Below are 19,678 nucleotides of genomic sequence, written 5' to 3' on the forward strand. Positions count from 1 at the left end.
GACTGTAACCCTGTGTCTGGCTAGTAATGTTGCATTGACTCACTAATTTTGTAGTGGGTAATTTTCTAGTGGGTAGCGTTCGTACCTGATATCTGCCATCTAACTATGGTCCACTGTTTGATCCTGAGCCCTAAACAGGAAACAGTTACTAAAGATGAATAAATGAATGAATTCGTGCCATCTTGTTTAGTGGAATTTTTAATAGTTCCTACACCATCCCTTTAAAACAAGCACTTTTCTTTAAGATGGTAATTGTGGGATTAAAAGACGGATAGTATAAAGCAAAGAGCATTTTTGCTGACATTTGCAGTACAGTTAAGCAGAAACACAGGAGGCAAAACAGACTAAATTATGTTTTGCCTAACAAGATACACAAATCAAAAGAAGAAAAATATTCGAATAAGCACTTCAACATAGAATCTTTTATCCAAATGTAGGCTTTTATCCAAAGCGACTTACAAATGAGGAAATACAATCAAAGCGATATACTGTATCAAGTGGAGAATAATGCAAGTAGTGTGACCGTACAAGATTTTTCATTTCTAAAGTTCTAAAGAAGCAAAGTGCAGTTTTTTAAGGGGGGTTAGTTAAGTGCTCACGGAAGAGGTGGGTCTTTAGCCATTTTTTGAAGATGGTGACAGATTCTGGTTGAGGTTGGAAGTTCATTCCACCACAGAGATACAGTCAGTTTGAAAGTTCTGGAAAGGGACCTAATGCCTTGCTGAGTTGGCACTACCAGGCGTCGGTCATTAACAGATTGCGTGAGGGAACGTAAACCTCAAGGAGCGTATTGAGGTAGGAGGGTGCTGTTCCAGACAAGGTCTTGTACGTGAGCATCAAGGCTTTGAATTTGATGTGGGCTGCTAAAGGAAGCCAGTGAAGGGAGATGAAGAGGGGTGTGACATGGGTCCTTTTGGGATTTAATATGTATATAATACACACGAACAGCCATAACATTAAAGCCACCTGCGTAATATTGTGTATGCCGCCAAAACAGCTCTGGCCTGTTGAGGCATGGACAGGTCACCTTCTTCTATTGCTCCATGGTCCAGTTCTGATGATCACGTGCCTATTGTAGGTGCTTTTGGTGGTGGAAAGGGGTCAGCATGGGCACTCTGATGCACTGTGTGTTCTGACACCTAGCCTTCACTCCCCACATGCATCAATGAGCCTTGGGCACCCATGACCCTGCCGTTTACCGTTCCTGGGACCATTTTTGGTAGGTACTAACCACTGCATACCCGGAACATCCCACAAGACCTAATGTTTTGGAGATACTCTGACCCAGTCGTCTAGCCATCACAATTTGGTCCTTGTCAAAGTCACTCAGATCCTTACGCTTGACTATTTTTCCTGCTTCCAACACATCAAATTCGAGAAGTGACTGTCCACTTGCTGCCTAATATATCCTCCTTAACATGTGCCATTGTAAAGAGATAATCAATGTTATTCACTTCACCGGCCAGTGGTTTTAATGTTATGGCTGACTGGTGTATAATATATGTGTAGCTCAGTATCAGTGACAGTAGAGGTATGATTATACATTTTAGTACAGTGATATAATAAGTAAGCATGTTAGTATAATGGCCATTTCGGCCAAATTTTGTCCAAAACCAGATTTTTATTTTTACAGTTTTGCCTGTATTACAGAATTTAGACGGAGAACTGTCCACATTTAAAAGACGTTTTAGGCTGACTTTGACATTTTTTCCTGATTTGATTTATACTGCAAGATGGACCTTTGTAATAGTCATTTTAAAGGACTGTAGCTGAACCACCTGTCGGGGATCCTTGTTGTGCATGAGGCCCTTGTCCTCATTGTTGGGAAATATTCCGTTTCTGGTTACACATTCTGAAGACTTTTGCAAGATCGGGGTTTGACTAACAAATTCTTGCATGTTTCTCTCACCAAGCTTGTCTCATTGGGTGAATAGGACTGTGGTGTGTTTACTGCCATCTTCCTGAAATACCTTCATAAAAATTTCCACTATCTTCTTGTCTTCCTGAGTGAACATTCCAGGCTGAACCATGACCAGGAAGACATGTGGGCCAGGAGCAGAGAGAAAGGTGCAGAGCTTGATCCTATTAACTATTTCCTCTAGAGTAAAACATCAGTACAATAAAGTCATACAGACCCAGTGTGTCGATCACTGCAATGTTTCCTCTCATTTACATGCTGGGCGACCTTAGAGCAGGCTGTTGTAACAGATGATGCTGTATATCATAACTGAAAGCCTCTTCACCAGGACTTTTGTGTCCTGAAAAACTTTTCCCAATCCCAATCTTTCCCAAACAAATTGGGTGCATGTTATGGAAATAGCAATGTCTACAAACAATTCCAAAAGCACATTTTATTTGAGTTTGTTTTTTATTTTTAATATGAGAGCAATTTACCACAATCAGTACATTTTCATTACAATTACTATACAATATTTTATACTTTATATTATATAGACATTTAAACATGAGAACAGAATGTGTCCAATATCTTCCACCAGACAATCTGAACAAAAACCTAGAACTGAATTAAAAGAGAACAGCCTTCTCTTCTAAATGATTGGCATTAAACTAAATGCTTGATAAGAAGAAAATAAGGGTAATCATTTAGACCCACCATCAGTTATTGAACATTTCATTAGCAGTTTGACATTTTCTTCATGACATCACAGGAGGTATTCCTATAATTTCCTTAGGATCCACCAGTCTGTCTCTAACACTATAGCTATAGCAATCATTCATTTCTAGTTAAATTTGATCCAATTCTCAGTCACCTCGTTAGGGATAACATTTGCAATTGATAATGGCTGTGATAGTGGCTCTGGTGGTAAGTGCTTCAACGCAATCATAATTGCTACTATACTAACAGTAATTCTAGTAATATTTTGGAAGACCTTTAAATAGTAAATGTTTAAATGGAGTCTTTTTTCCTGTTAAATCTCCAGTTGGTAATCAGGTCCCATTTGGATGCTCTGTCTCTAGTCTGTTTTTGTCATTATGTGATTAGTTCTAGGTCTTTTCTATGTTTGGTGTGCTTTCCACTCTGACATCATTTCCATAATATGTCTTAGTCAAATTCTTTGCCTCTAGTATGTTTTCTTCTGTATGCAACACTATATTTATTATGACTAAATCTGGTGTTCTCTGCACCCCATAACCTGTTGGTGTTAAATTACCTCACCTTTTCATTATTAGTCCCAGGGGATCCTTGTGTAACAATTTTTTTCTCTTGAATCCTGGATGTTTCTGTTCGCACCTGCACCTCCTGTCTCATGTGTCCTGCTTCATCTTTATTGAATAAAGCTGCCTCGCACTTACACCGTCTTACCATCACATACATCGGCTCCATCACATAAAACTATGTCCATATTACACATCCCATCAAAAAATGTGACATTTAAACTAAGGATTAAATTTTTTTGGGACAGGTAGAACAGAACTTATTACAAAATACATTTTTTCTATAATTTTTTAAATTCACATACAGCAACAGAGATTATTGAAGGACACGCGTAGACACAGAAGTACAGAATATTATCAGTATATTTGTGTGTCAGAAAGTAAGAACGAGCATATGAATAAATGTTTTCTTTTGTATACTCATGTCTAGTATGTTCACATATGAGGTTTATATATTAGAAAAATTAAACAACCCTATTAAATAATTACACAGATGAATTCTGCTTATTTTTTCCCTGTATTTTGTAATTGCTTTATGAGGAAATTCTTAAGGAGAGTCCACAAAACCTGTGTCATTATGGAAATATACTTGTTATTCTTTTCTGCTTGTGCTCTGGCCTCTCTCTCCTGCTTCTCCTGAAGCTCCTTGTAAGCTTCAGACAGAGCTTCCATTTTCAGAGCATCAAACTGCCTGCGTCTCTCCACCTCGCTTTCCTTCAGAATCCGCTGTTTCTCTTCCTCAATCGCTCGTTCTGCCATCATCAGCATTTCATTGCTGTAATAATTTCTTCCATTTTCTGACACCATTTTGTCGATCTTTTCTAGCAGTTGAAGCACCTGTGTGGGATCCTTCTCCTCATTGTTGAAAACATGGTGTCTCTGGTTACACATTCTGAATAGTTGTACCAGATCTGGGTTTTGAGTAACAAACTCTTGCATGTTTCTTTTACCAAGTTTGTCTCCTTGGGTGAACAGGACTATGGTGTGTTTAATGGCATCTTCCCCAAATACCTTCAGAAAGATCTCCACTGTCCTCTTGTCTTCCTGAGTGAATCTACTAGGGGATACCACGAACATGAAGACATGTGGGCCAGGAGCAGAGAGAGGGATGCAGAACTTGATCCTATTGACCGTCTCTTCTAGTGTAAAACTTGGATCAAACAGGCCTGGTGTATCAATCACTGAAATGTTTCTATCATTTACTTGTCTGATGTCCTTCCAGCATTCCTTGGTCACAGATGATGCTGATATGTCACATTTGAAGACCTCTGCACCCAGAATGGTGTTTCCAGCAGAACTTTTTCCAACCCCAGTCTTCCCCAAAAGAACAATGCGGAGATCTTCATTGGATTTCTGTTCATGCACTGTTCAAAGAATACAGATTGTTACAATTGTTTACCAAACCTTTTTATTTATTTATTTATTTTTATTTTTTTAATAAAATCCTAATGATAAAAAAAATATGCTAATATCTCAGACACTGCTCACGTTCAATATAATGCAAATAACCTTTGGGTGAATGTTGTGGTTTTGATCATTTGACATATGAACAACTCCAAAAACACATTTCAAAACACAACTTATCTTTATTTCACAATGAAAATCCCTTGTACAACAATTTAACAAAATCACTACAGTTTCACCTCAATAATATTTTATGCCATTGATTATGAAGAAGACATTTAAACATGAGAACTATCTTGCTTTAGACCATTAAATAAACATTCTGCACAAAAATCTAGCACATTGACTTAAAGCATAATAGACTTCCCTTCCAACTTTGTGAGATTAAACTAAATGTTTGATATGAAGAAAATGTGAGTAATCATTTAGAGCCATCTTAACTTATTGATTATCTCATTATCTGTTTGAGGTTTCCAATCATTACATTGCAGGAGTTATTTCCGTAATTTCCGCAGGATCCACCAGCCTGCCCCTAACCCTAGACCTATAGGAATCAGCCCTTTCCAGTTGAAATCTACCCCATGTAGCATTTGCCAAAATCGTGCACTTGTCTCCAAAACATCTTCAGGTTGGACAGGAACTGACTCTATGACCTTCTTAGTAACCTCATTAGATACAACTTCCTTTACTGATGATGGCTGTGACTCTGCTGGTACTTGCTTCTTAGTATACATCATGGTAATTGCTAATAATGTTACAACTGGCAAAGTAATGCAGAGGATTTTTGCCCATGGATATTGCACATGTCTTGCACTCTTTACATATAATGGGTGTTTTTTCCTTCTCTTGATCATGGTGTCTATTTTCTCCAAGAAATCACTGACCTGAGCTTTATTTTCTGTGTCAGAATTATTGAACACATGGTACCGTCCCCCACATTTGCCAATCAGTTTCATCAAATACTTATCCTCTTTCACAAACTGATCTATTGTTTTGTTCTTCAGTTTGTCTCCATAAGTAAATAGCACCATGGAGTAGAGATTAATGTTTGAGCCCAACACTTCAGTCAGCTCATCCATCACGTGCCTCTCTTGCTCTGTGAAGCGTCCCAGCTGGATGATGATGAGAAAAGCGTGAGGTCCTGGATGGCAGAGAGTCACTGCTTTCTCCATCTCCTGCTTCATCTCTGTGTCTGAGAGTGTGCTACTGAAGAGACCTGGAGTGTCCACCACCATCACACTTCTCCCACATACCAGACCTTCCCTGCATTCGGTCTGCAGCGTCAGAGCGCTGGAGCTGATGTCTGACCGAAACTCTCCACGCCCCAGGATGGTGTTTCCTGCTGCACTCTTCCCCACACCCTGAAGGCCGACCAACACCAGTCTCAGATGCTCCTTTGCTCCTGGAAGAAATTGCCCTTAATAGCTTAATAGTTTAATAGTTTCTTTTAAAAATTGTTCACATGAATAGAATGTAACTTATTAACAAGTGACACTGTACAGGAAGTGTGTTTAAAGGTTCAAGACACTGAGCGTGTACTTCACAATGTACTGGTGGAATGAGTGGTTGTGATTGTGTAACGGAGTCTAGGTGTGTGTAATCAGAATGAAGGTCAAAATGAACGTGAGAGAGATGAAACAGATTGTCATGTTTTACTTCATGCATTGTTTTATTGTTTTTGTAAATGAATATAACAAAGAAAAAATACACTCTTTTCCATTACATTACAACTGTAACTCAGTGTAGGGCTGCATGCAATATAGGAAATGAAGATATCTAATTTTGAGATCTTTTATAAAATTTACTGTCACCCTCCCTATCCTTTTCCCTGATTATTTTAGATTTCAAATGATTATAGGAATCATGAAGGGAGCCCCAATTCAAAAACTTCCCCATTATACATTATCCTCTATTGTTATTAAACACCTTGCAACTAGAAGTCCTTACATTTTAAAGTCAATAATCCTTGTCCAGTCTACTTAATTTCAGATGGGATCCGTAATGATATATTACTGTATTGTGCATTGTCCTCGGAGTGCTGCAGCAGTAGCGAGACCTGCAGCTACAGTAGCTACTCCAACACCAGCAGCAGTTTTCATGTACATATTGCTTCTTTCTGCTTTCTCTCTTGCTTGCTCAGCATCCATTTGAGTTTCTCTTTGAATCCTTAACTGCTCCTCTTGAATTGCTTTTTCAGCCATCTGAAGCATTTCATTTGTGTAGTGATGTCCGCCATTTCTTGTAATCAGCTGCTCTATCTGTTCCAGCAGCATGTTAACCTGCATTGGGTCCTTGACTTCGTTGTTAAATACGTGATATCGTCCACTGGTGGTCTGAATAAAGTTAATCAGTTGAGGAGTATTTCTAACGAATTCATGAATAGTCTTCTTACTTTTTTCCAGTCTTTCTCCGTGTGTGAAGAGCACCATGATGTACTGTAGGGAATCATCACCAAAGATACTCTTGATTATTTCCAATGTGGCTTCCTCTTCTTTTGTGAATCTTCCCAGTTGGATAACCACCAAAAACACATGCGGGCCCGGTGCAGAGAGGAATACGCATGTCTTGATCCTTTTTGCATTTTCATCATTTGAAATGCCAGTGTCAAAAAGGCCTGGTGTATCTATTACAGCAATCTTTCTGCCATTTATTTTCCCTTTGACTTTTTCAGAGTCTGAGCTCACAGATGAGCTGGACAAGTCAGATCTGAATGCTTCTTCTCCCAGGATAGTGTTTCCTGCAGCACTCTTCCCCACTCCAGTCTTTCCCACCAGCACGATCCTCACTTCACTAGTATTCACCTGCTCACTCTGCACTGTTAAATGACAAGTATACCATTATTTCTATATTTATTTCACTTGCGTTGAGCATAAGGCATAACAATGGCCTTTAACATTTAGCTTTTCATAGCTGTTGTCTATTGATATCTTTATTAATTCCCAATAAAAAAAGATTTGCCATATATAGTTTATACTGTGTTGTAATATATACAACACAGTCTATCCCCTCAATATTAAATGTGTTTACTTTATTTACTTTCACAGTTGAATATTGTCTCTCAGGGCTGTATTTAGATATGCATTACATGTGCTTATTGAAGATCAAATACTGACATTGTGCACATTGGTATTTAGACCTCAGACATAACTACGGACTAAAGCACAATTCAGAAGCTATGCATGAGTTACGCATGTTGGGTGGGGTTTGTACAAAACAGAGGTGTGTCTCAGTTATGTGCGATTTTGACCTTGTACTTAAGTACATTTTCTTTTGCAATATCACCTCAATAGAAGACCAGTCCAGCACCACTTTAATCACAGCATATCAAGGTGCATTTTTAATAAATGCAAATACATTTTATTGAATATATTCAACAAAACTATGGAATGCACTTTGAGACGAATATCAAATACATAAATTACACTATTAATTAATATACTATTTAAAAAATGCTCATATAAGAAATCAGATACATCACCCATCCCAAAGACCTTTAAAACATGGGCACATAGTTGCCTTTTTATTGGCACACACAGAATTGACCAAGTAGTAGCATGATTTTTATTAATCCGACAATCAACATAGCAAATTTAAATTGTGGAATTTTTAAAATAAAGTTTATACCCTGTGCACACATTTTTGGATTTTATGATGATTTTGTATCTCGTGGCTTTATAAACTTCCGCACATCCTATTATTTAGTATTTTGCAATATGTGCCATATTGTTCATTTAAACCATATTTGCAGTGATTAATGTGTTAAGTACAACTAGGACTATTCATGCAGACTCTAATTAGATGTTTATTTCATTGTTTGCTATCTTCTCATTCACATATTGTTATTTTGTGTTAGTCTTTTTATTTTTAAATTGTCTCTCTATTATATTACATCCTATTACATTTGACAGCAAAAGGAAAAAAAAACCCACAATTTTTTTTATATCTTGACTATACATTTTCTATTTTTGATTTTTTTTTTGAAGGATAAATGGCCCAGTAATCTTTACAATTCAACTTTCCAGCATTAAGTAATATTATTGTTCTTTTTTTCATGTTATAGTTGTGTAGTCATAACTAGCACAATTTAATATACAATTATATATAAATGTATTGATACTGGGTAATAAATTATTAAATGCTGTATCGTAATTGGGCTTAATCACAATGCTTTTAGATTAGATTACTTTTTCCATTTCTTAAAATGTAATAAGGAATTTATAGACTTCTACTTATGGAAGAAATAATCAATGCAGAAACAATGCAGCTAAACCTGATCACGTTCAAAAATTAGGATTTGTTGAATGCATTTATACTACTACTACTACTACTACTACTACTACTACTATTAATACTACTACTACTACTGCTACTAATAATAATACACACACATATCATTCGAGGTTAGTCAAAATCTCAAAGCTTTGCCAGGTAAAAGATAGTACAAGACAGACCTCTAATTTAAATAAATAAATAAAAGACAGTAATGCACATTAACAGCTAATATTTTTTTAAATGGTATACAAAGTTAAAAGTAAGTTAAAAGTAGTTTTAAGACCAAATGACTTACTAGTAAAAGTTTAAATGGTCTCACCTTTCTCAGTTTCCATTGCACTCATTCTAATGCAGAGATCAAGTGTTTCTCTGTGCTGAGGTGTTTATGTAGTGAAGTCGCTGTGGTACCTGTTTGATGCTGCTGTAGGAGCTAGTGTTTAAATACTCAGGTCATGACACACACCTTTATTTTTTCTGAGCTAAGAAAGTGGCTAAACATTACATCTGTGCTGTATATGTTCATAGTGTGTCAGTTTCGCTGGGGTGGATCTCTGAAACTCAGTCTTCCTTCCTCACAAAAGACAATTAGCCTGTTTGTTGGCCCAAATTGGAATGACAGATAATTTTAATCCTTGTGCATCAATTAACAAAAGTTACACATGGGTCGATAGAGGACAAAAATGTCCATGTCACAGGTACTCCCTCACTTTGAAAGGTGAGGGAAAATTTTTTGCCATTATTTATACCAAATGCCAAGCATAATTTATTTCCTTAATTATTACAGTCTTTATACGTCAATGATTAACAAAAACATTTATTTTGATGCATTCATATTTTTATGCAGTGTCAGATTTAAAAATAAAACCTACCACACAGATCCATAAAGGCAAAAATGTCCATTGTCAAAAACTGTCATAGAAATATTATATATTAATATTTTTCTACACTTTCACTGACTTCGATTTTTTACCAGCATCAGTTCTGATCATAATTACCAAACATTCATTCATTTTCAGAATTTTTACAGTTTAAACGCTGGTTTCCTTACATAATGCAAAAATCTTCAACGCTCAGTAACCTTATTTGAGTCATATACATGGCGTGGGATTTGTGATTTCCAGTACAGTATCATTTCTTTCTTTCAAACTGTTCACACACGTAAAATTTTCAGTACAAACACACTCACACAATTATAGCTGCATCATTTATTCAGTTGGTCCGAAGGGCCTATAATACAGCAGAATCAGAAAAAAGGAAAAACATGATTTCATAAGACTTCATGATTTTATTCTTAAATGTCATGGGGATTAAATATTGCAGTTTGAATGGGTTTCAATGAGGACAGTTTTGTCCTTAAGGTGTCCTTACGGTGGAATATTAAAATCCCAATAAAAATACACACCTTTTGCAAAACTTATGCTGTTTGCATCAACACAGACAAAATGATAAAAAAATAAAATAAAAATGAAAAAGACAAAAATGTCCATAAGGACACACAAGGGTTAATAATGTCTTCTAATCTAAAACTGTAAAGACTCACCTGAAAGTAAGAATACCAATGAGATTGGTCATAGTTGAGGTGTGCCACTTGGCCTGTGTACAAAGGATTTCCAGATTTAAAAAAAAAATAAAAATAGATTGGAAAGTAACAACAGTTGAACAACAGTTGAACCACGCATGAGAATATCTTAGTCAACAGATAACAGATAACAGATAATAATAATAATAATAATAATAATAATAATAATAATAATAACAATAATAACATCAATAACAACAACAACAACAACAACAATAATAATAATAAAAATAATAATAATAATAATAATAATAATAATAATGCTTCATTTGAAGTGCTGCTGCAGATTTGTTTATTCTTGCAGAACTAAAGTAAATAACACACAGATTTTCATAAATTTACATTAACATCATTTGACATATGACCTTATCCAGAGCAGCTTACAGAAAAAAGTGCTTTGTAGCCTTCTTTAAAAAACATCTCATGATAATCCAAATATTGTAGGTCACGATCTAAGAATACTAGCATGTAAAAACCTGTTACATAAAAGTTAGTACAGCAACGAATTATTCTCACTGTCAGAGCGAGGGATTGCTTCATAGTGGAGGAAAAGCAAGATGTGATGCAGATCCAGATTGTATTTTGAGAGCAAGTATCCTGGTATACTTTGTTTCATTTCATACATGATTACAAATTCAAGGATGTTTGTATTGGTGAGTTCATTAGAAAGGCTGGTGGGGGTGAACAGGACCTCAGGGCATGATGGAAAAGCTATCATATATTTAACAAAAGACAGAACATAAGAACAAGCAGATCATTAAGTAAAACTTCCATTTACATATATTGTTATGTGGAAAGAATCTTCCAATGAAATGGAAATTAATTGTGACTGAAGAAGAAGAAGAAGAAGAAGAAGAAGAAGAAGAAGGACAGGGAGATACAGAAATGCTGGTTGAACTGAAAGCTGCCATCTGAGCCCTCAAGAGTGATTAAGGATTCTGAAAGGGGGAAAAAAAACAGAAAGGAAACTGAAACATATGAGTCTCACACCATGACAAACCCTAAATTAATGCATTCTGCAGTTAAAGGAGTGCATATTGGGAGTGGCATAAATCATCTAACAAGGCATTTTCAGCTGACATGAAAAACTGGAATCTTTCTTCTGTATGTAAGTATACATTTATTTCCCTGTATCACCTACAGCAAAGTGACAAATTAAAGGAAAATAGCATCGCTCTGTAGAGGCATTTAGCTTACAGTTATTTGAGTCCAGTTTACCATAACACTCTATACCCATGAACACTCCAGATCTCTGCCTTTACTTAAGGGGAAAAGCTATTACCAAAAGACTTAACTAAACCAACAGGTTTTCAACCTATTAATCATCGTTATTCACAGACAGGTAGGTACACAGTAGGGTAATCCATATTTGTGAAACAGAAAGCAAGACAAAGAGTCAATAAATAAAAACAAGACAGGAATGATAAAAACAAACTTGCTCAAGAGATGTATGACAAGACTTTGCAAAAACATGAGAAATGCAGAAAATATAAATGCACCAATTAATAAATCAAAATAAGGCACAGGTGAGCACAATCAGGAAAAAGACAATAATAATGATAATGAGTCTTTATTGATCACATATACATTACAGCACAGTGAAATGTGCATACCCTAACATGTAAAACACATACCCCAGCATGCCCAGAAGCTGGGGTCAGCCATGATACAGCACCCCTGGAGCAGAGAGGGTTAAAGGCCTTGCTCAAGGGCCCAACAGTGGCAGCGCTTAAACCTCAGACCTTCCAAAGAGTAACCCAGAGACTTTCAGTGCTGGGACTTGAACCCCTGACCTTCCGATCAGTAACCCAGAGCCTTAACCACCAAGCCACCACCGATAACAACAAAGGCTAATAACAAAAATAATAATAATAACAACAACAACAACAAAAGAGATATATAAGAAGAGGAAGTAAAACAAACATATGGCTTTTGCGACAGGATCCATTCATCCTGTGTCTCAAACCTCACAGCCTTGCCAATCTCTCAAAGCTTGCAGCCCTTCCCATCTCGCAAAGCTCGCAACCTTCCTGCTTCTCAAGTTTACAACATTTCCCATCAACCTCTCCCTCTGAATCATTGAAAAAAAAACTCTATCTTTTTCTTCCTCTGAAGGGTCACAGGTACTCCCTCACTTTGAAAGGTGAGGGAAAAATTTTGCCATTATTTATACTAAATGCTAAGCATAATTTATTTCCTTAATTATTACAGTCTTTATATGTCAGTGATTAACAAAAACATTTATTTTGATGCATTCATATTTTTATGCAGTGTCAGATTTAAAAATAAAACCTACCACTCAGATCCATAAAGACAAAAATGTCCATTGTCAAAAACTGTCATAGAAATATTATATATTAATATTTTTCTACACTTTCACTGACTTCGATTTTTTACCAGCATCAGTTCTGATCATAATTACCAAACATTCATTCATTTTCAGAATTTTTACCATTTAAACGCTGTTTCTTTACATAATGCAAAAATCTTCAACGCTCAGTAACCTTCTTTAACTCATATACATGGTGTGGGATTTGTGATTTCCAGTACAGTATCATTTCTTTCAAACTGTTCACACACGTAAAATTTTCAGTAAAAAACACACACTCACACAATTATAACTGCATCATTTATTCAGTTGGTCCGAAGGGCCTATAATACAGCAGAATCAGAAAAAAGGAAAAACATGATTTCATAAGACTTCATGATTTTATTCTTAAATGTCATGGGGATTAAATATTGCAGTTTGAATGGGTTTCAATGAGGACAGTTTTGTCCTTAAGGTGTCCTTACGGTGGAATATTAAAATCCCAATAAAAATACACACCTTTTGCAAAACTTATGCTGTTTGCATTAACACAGACAAAATGATAAAAAAATAAAATAAAAATGAAAAAGACAAAAATGTCCATAAGGACACACAAGGGTTAATAATGTCTTCTAATCTAAAACTGTAAAGACTCACCTGAAAGTAAGAATACCAGTGAGATTGGTCATAGTTGAGGTGTGCCACTTGGCCTGTGTACATAGGATTTCCAGATTAAAAAAAAAAAAAATAGATTGGAAAGTAACAACAGTTGAACAACAGTTGAACCACACATGAGAATATCTTAGTCAACAGATAACAGATAACAGATAATAATAATAATAATAATAATAATAATAATAATAATATCAATAATAACAACAACAACAACAACAATAATAATAATAATGCTTCATTTGAAGTGCTGCTGCAGATTTGTTTATTCTTGCAGAACTAAAGTAAATAACACACAGATTTTCATAAATTTACATTAACATCATTTGACATATGACCTTATCCAGAGCAGCTTACAGAAAAAAGTGCTTTGTAGCCTTCTTTAAAAAACATCTCATGATAATCCAAATATTGTAGGTCACGATCTAAGAATACTAGCATGTAAAAACCTGTTACATAAAAGTTAGTACAGCAACGAATTATTCTCACTGTCAGAGCAAGGGATTGCTTCATAGTGGAGGAAAAGCAAGATGTGATGCAGATCCAGATTGTATTTTGAGAGCAAGTATCCTGGTATACTTTGTTTCATTTCATACATGATTACAAATTCAAGGATGTTTGTATTGGTGAGTTCATTAGAAAGGCTGGTGGGGGTGAACAGGACCTCAGGGCATGATGGAAAAGCTATCATATATTTAACAAAAGACAGAACATAAGAACAAGCAGATCATTAAGTAAAACTTCCATTTACATATATTGTTATGTGGAAAGAATCTTCCAATGAAATGGAAATTAATTGTGACAGAAGAAGAAGAAGAAGAAGAAGAAGAAGAAGAAGAAGAAGTAGGACAGGGAGATACAGAAATGCTGGTTGAACTGAAAGCTGCCATCTGAGCCCTCAAGAGTGATTAAGGATTCTGAAAGGGGGAAAAAAAACAGAAAGGAAACTGAAACATATGAGTCTCACACCATGACAAACCCTAAATTAATGCATTCTGCAGTTAAAGGAGTGCATGTTGGAAGTGACATAAATCATCCAACAAGGCATTTTCAGCTGACATGAAAAACTGGTTCTTTCTTCTGTATGTAAGTATACATTTATTTGCCTGTATCACCTACAGCAAAGTGACAAATTAAAGGAAAATAGCATCGCTCTGTAGAGGCATTTTGCTTACAGTTATTTGAATCCAGTTTACCATAACACTCTATACCCATGAACACTCCAGATCTCTGCCTTTACTTAAGGGGAAAAGCTATTACCAAAAGACTTAACTAAACCAACAGGTTTTCAGCCTATTAATCATCGTTATTCACAGACAGGTAGGTACACAGTAGGGTAATCCATATTTGTGAAACAGAAAGCAAGACAAAGAGTCAATAAATAAAAACAAGACAGGAATGATAAAACCAAACTTGCTCAAGAGATGTATGACAAGACTTTGCAAAGACATGAGAAATGCAGAAAATATAAATGCACCAATTAATAAATCAAAATAAGGCACAGGTGAGCACAATCAGGAAAAAGTCAATAATAATGATAATGAGTCTTTATTGATCACATATACATTACAGCACAGTGAAATGTGCATACCCCAACATGTAAAACACATACCCCAGCATGTCCAGAAGATGGGGTCAGCCATGATACAGCACCCCTGGAGCAGAGAAGGTTAAAGACCTTGCTCAAGGGCCCAACAGTGGCAGCTTGGCAGTGCATAAACCTCAGTCCTTCCAATCAGTAAGCCAGAGACTTTCAGTGCTGGGGCTTGACCCCCCCGACCTTCCGGTCAGTAACCCAGAGCCTTAACCACCAAGCCACCACTGACCACAAGAAGAAGAAGAAGAAGAAGAAGAAGAAGAGATATATAAGAAGAGGAAGGAAAACAAACATATGGCTTTTGCGACAGGATCCATTCATCCTGTGTCTCAAACCTCACAGCCTTGCCAATCTCTCAAAGCTTGCAGCCCTTCCCATCTCGCAAAGCTCGCAACCTTCCTGCTTCTCAAGTTTGCAACACTTCCCATCAACCTCTCCCTCTGAATCATTGAAAAAAAAACTCTATCTTTTTCTTCCTCTGAAGGGTCACAGGTACTCCCTCACTTTGAAAGGTGAGGGAAAATTTTTTGCCATTATTTATACTAAATGCTAAGCATAATTTATTTCCTTAATTATTACAGTCTTTATATGTCAGTGATTAACAAAAACATTTATTTTGATGCATTCATATTTTTATGCAGTGTCAGATTTAAAAATAAAACCTACCACACAGATCCATAAAGACAAAAATGTCCATTGTCAAAAACTGTCATAGAAATATTATATATTAATATTTTTCTACACTTTCACTGACTTCGATTTTTTACCAGCATCAGTTCTGATCATAATTACCAAACATTCATTCATTTTCAGAATTTTTACCATTTAAACGCTGTTTCTTTACAAAATGCAAAAATCTTCAACGCTCAGTAACCACCTTTATCTCATATACATGGCGTGGGATTTGTGATTTCCAGTACAGTATCATTTCTTTCTTTCAAACTGTTCACACACATAAAATTTTCATTACAAACACACTCACACAATTATAGCTGCATCATTTATTCAGTTGGTCTGCAGGGCCTATAATACAGCAGAATCAGAAAAAAGGATAAACCTGAGAAAATAGTACACAATTCAGAATAATTTTTTTTTTTTTAATGTTTTGAAACCTTGTCAACAAAATAAAAGCCTATTAACAGACTTCATGATTTTATTCTTAAACGTCATGGGGATTAAATATTGCAGTTTGAATGGGTTTCAATGAGGACATTTTTGTAATTAAGGTCCTGAGTGTAACTATTTTGTGTACCTAGTTTAAAATATATTTATGAAAGCAAATAAGGGTGGAATATTAAAACCCCAATAAAAATACACACCTTTTGCAAAACCTATGCTGTTTGCATTAACACAGACAAAATGATAATAAAAAAATGAAAAAGACAAAAATGTCCATAAGGACACACAAGGGTTAATAATGTCTTCTAATCTAAAACTGTAAAGACTCACCTGAAAGTAAGAATACCAGTGAGATTGGTCATAGTTGAGGTGTGCCACTTGGCCTGTCTACATAGGATTTCTAGATAAAAAACAAAATAAAAAACTTTTTATTTGGAAAGTAACAACAATTTGAACAACAGTTGAGCCACGCATGAGAATATCTTAGTCAAAAGATAACAGATAATAAAATAATAATAATAGTAATAATAATAATAGTAATAATAATGCTTCATTTGAAGTGCTGCTGCAGATTTGTTTATTCTTGCAGAACTGAAGTAATTAACACACCCATTTTTGTAAATTTACATTAACATAATTTGACAGATGACCTTATCCAGAGCAACTTACAGAAGTGCTTTGTAGCCTTCTTTACAAAACATATCATGCTAGTCCAAATATTGTAGATCACAATCTAAGAATACTAGCATATAAAAACCTGTTACATAAAAGTTAGTACAGCAACGAATTATTCTCACTGTCAGAGTGATGGATTGCTTCATAGTGGAGGAAAAGCAAGATGAGATGAAGATTCAGATTGTATTTTGAGAGCAAGTATCCTGGTATACTTTGCTTCTTTTCATACATGATTACAAATTCAAGGATGTTTGTATTAATGAGTTCATTAGAAAGGCTGGTGGGGGTATACAGGACCTCAGGGCATGATGGAAAAGCTATAATATCTTTAACAAAAGACAGAACATAAGAACAAGCAGATCATGAAATAAAACTACACCATTTACACATATTGTTATGTGGAAAGAATCGTCCAATGAAATGAAAATTAATTGTGACAGAAGAAGAAGAAGAAGAAGAAGAAGAAGAAGTAGGACAGGGAGATACAGAAATGCTGGCTAAACTGAAAGGTGCCATCTGAGCCCTGAAGAGTGATTAAGGATTCTGAAAGAGCAAAAAAACAGAAAAGAAACTGAAACATATGAGTCTCACGCCATGACAAACCCTAAATTAATGCATTCTGCAGTTAAAGGAGTGCACTTTGGGAGTGACATAAATCATCCAACAAGGCATTTTCCATCTTTAGGAAACAATAAAATCTGTGACAGTTCTACATGATGAATATAAAAACAGCTGACAAGAAACACTGGTTCCTTCTTCTCTAAGTAAACATGCATTAATTTGGCTATATCACCTTCAGAAAAATAATATGAACAAAAAACATGACTAAACAAATAGGCGTTCAGTCTGTTACCCATCATTATTCACAGATAGGCAGGTACACAGTAGGATAAGACATATTTGTGAAACAGAAAACAAGGCAAAGAGTCAAGAAATAACAAGACAAAAATTATCAACCAAAACTTGCTCAAGAGATGCATGATAAGACTTTGTAAAAACATGGGGAACACAGAAAGTTTAAATGCACCAATTGCAGGTGAGCACAATCAGGAAAAAAGAAAATAATGATAACAAAGAATAACAACAAAGGAGGCATATAACAAGAGGAACTAATACAAGCCTGTTTTTTTGCAACAGGATCCAAGCGCCCGGTGTCTCAAACCTCACAGCCCTTCCCACCTCTCAAAGGTCACAACCTTCCTGTTTTTCCTGTTCCTTTGACTGAAGGTGCATCAATGAAAGAATGTGGCAGGATGGCAAGCATGCAAACAGATGATGGCAGGGCTAAGTGCAAACTTTACAGTTGCTGGTAGCTTTCCTCAGACAATGTGAACTGTAAATCCTAACCCTTTGGGCATCATTCAGGAAAAAGGCACAAATTAACTTCCAGGGATAAAAGAACTTTGGTCCAAAATGTTAAAAACTGAACCTGAGGACAACAACTGAAGAACTGGAGAAGGAGTTGGAGCCATCACATACCAAATACATACATCCAGAAAAATTTAAATTAAAATGTGTCTTAATCCTGCTACTGCATCAAATGTATAACCACATGAGCTACTATACCCAGGTTTACTTAATATCTTTCAGATTTATTGACTTTGGTTAGTTCAGCCATTGACCCAACAAATCTTGATGAATTAACTGAATGCTTGGAGTCACATTATGCTAAATAATGTGAAAAATGGAAAATAATTATCGGGAAAAGTCTTGCCCCCTGGTGTATTGATCATACCCTCAACTTGAAATAGACCACTTGAAAGTTAGAACATAAATAGAGTCAAACTAAGCTAGTAGTCTTCCAAAGTGTATGGAAGGAGAGCTTTCTTAATTATAGAAAATAATTTATTATAATAGAAATCTCTTATTACTGCTAGAACAGCATGGACTGGATTCCATGCTGAGTGTGTGTGTACAGGGTGCCCTGTAATGGACTCATGTCTCATTCAGGGTGTATTCCCAGATGATTCCTAGTGTTCCTGGAATAAGCTCCGGATCCACTATAACCCTTACTGAAAGTATGTGAGTGAGTGCACTTGATATAGTGAACTAGTTATGGACATTTAGATTTAACATTTACACTAAAATGTAACTATTTTATTAACCACTATAAAACCACTTGAACAGATGATGCAGTCTACCAAAATGACTTGTGAAGTCTAATGATTGTAGTGTTTACCAATGCAACAACTAGATTAGGGAGGAACTCTCCAAATTCCAGAAGACATTCACACTCTACATGCCCCAGATACCTTTAGTGAGAACGAGTGCATAAACCAAGTCCGTTATGTTCAGGAAGGGGGAACCCCTTTAAATCATAAAATACATCCCATACCACCTCCGCAGCCAGTCAGGCAAGGGCAGTGTGTGCATAGCCATTTTAGCGCCATGATCTTTTAGCATCAACGTCCAACTTTTCAGGGAGCACACAAGGTTTGGGTAGTCAGGCCCAAAACAGAACTAGAAGGCGGTTATGCAGTGCTTTTATAAAGACAGTACCTCATGTATTTTATACTAATTATGAAACAAAAAACTGGATTTGGTCAGCCAGAATGAGGGTCTTCTTGCAGATGGCTATAGATACATGCAAGTCATTTTAAGCTTTATTTTCTATATCTGAGAAGATGAAATTAATCTTTAAATAGGGATTTAAAATGGCACTGGTGAAGAGAAGACCAGTTGGCACAATTCTGAAAATTCTATATTGGACTAGTAATTAGAATGAGGAGTTGGGATAGGTTTGCAAAATGAAGGAATAGACGACGGGGTCAAAGAGGCAATACCTAGGCCAATGTCACAAGGCTCCACACACTTAACTAGCATAAAGTAGGAAGCACTAGAGTAGAAATCTTGTGAACAAACAAGACACATGACC

At 35.9% G+C, this 19,678-nt stretch overlaps 3 protein-coding genes across 3 annotated transcripts; all 3 read right to left on the bottom strand.

Moving 5' to 3' along the window:
- Positions 1 to 3,587: 3,587 nt before the first annotated feature.
- LOC128605739 (GTPase IMAP family member 4) lies at positions 3,588 to 4,744 on the bottom strand. Its single transcript, XM_053621452.1, has 2 exons — positions 4,741 to 4,744; positions 3,588 to 4,541 (listed from the first exon to the last, which is right to left on the bottom strand). The coding sequence occupies exons 1-2, from the start codon at positions 4,742 to 4,744 to the stop codon at positions 3,682 to 3,684; spliced, it is 864 nt and encodes a 287-aa protein (XP_053477427.1). The 3' UTR covers positions 3,588 to 3,681.
- LOC128605740 (GTPase IMAP family member 3-like) lies at positions 4,533 to 6,477 on the bottom strand. The gene is made up of 2 exons (XM_053621453.1): positions 6,393 to 6,477; positions 4,533 to 5,983 (listed from the first exon to the last, which is right to left on the bottom strand). Exons 1-2 carry the CDS (start codon positions 6,475 to 6,477, stop codon positions 5,076 to 5,078), a joined length of 993 nt encoding a protein of 330 aa, XP_053477428.1. The 3' UTR covers positions 4,533 to 5,075.
- LOC128606014 (GTPase IMAP family member 9-like) lies at positions 6,220 to 9,429 on the bottom strand. Its single transcript, XM_053621959.1, has 2 exons — positions 9,173 to 9,429; positions 6,220 to 7,396 (listed from the first exon to the last, which is right to left on the bottom strand). Exons 1-2 carry the CDS (start codon positions 9,195 to 9,197, stop codon positions 6,591 to 6,593), a joined length of 831 nt encoding a protein of 276 aa, XP_053477934.1. The 5' UTR covers positions 9,198 to 9,429; the 3' UTR covers positions 6,220 to 6,590.
- Between the last annotated feature and the right edge of the window lie 10,249 nt (positions 9,430 to 19,678).

Source organism: Ictalurus furcatus, chromosome 3 (assembly GCF_023375685.1).
Source record: "Ictalurus furcatus strain D&B chromosome 3, Billie_1.0, whole genome shotgun sequence".
NCBI classification, from domain to species: Eukaryota; Metazoa; Chordata; class Actinopteri; order Siluriformes; family Ictaluridae; genus Ictalurus; species Ictalurus furcatus.

Excerpts from the sequence above, each read along its gene's own strand:
- LOC128605740 (XM_053621453.1), bottom strand. The coding sequence starts at position 6,477 with ATGGGGAAGTTTTTGAATTGGGGCTCCCTTCATGATTCCTATAATCAT. Across the intron at positions 5,984-6,392 it reads CAGGGAAAAGGATAGGGAGG|GAGCAAAGGAGCATCTGAGA; the intron begins GTGACAGTAAAT and ends AATTTCTTCCAG.
- LOC128606014 (XM_053621959.1), bottom strand. The coding sequence starts at position 9,197 with ATGAGTGCAATGGAAACTGAGAAAG. Across the intron at positions 7,397-9,172 it reads TGCAATGGAAACTGAGAAAG|TGCAGAGTGAGCAGGTGAAT; the intron begins GTGAGACCATTT and ends GTCATTTAACAG.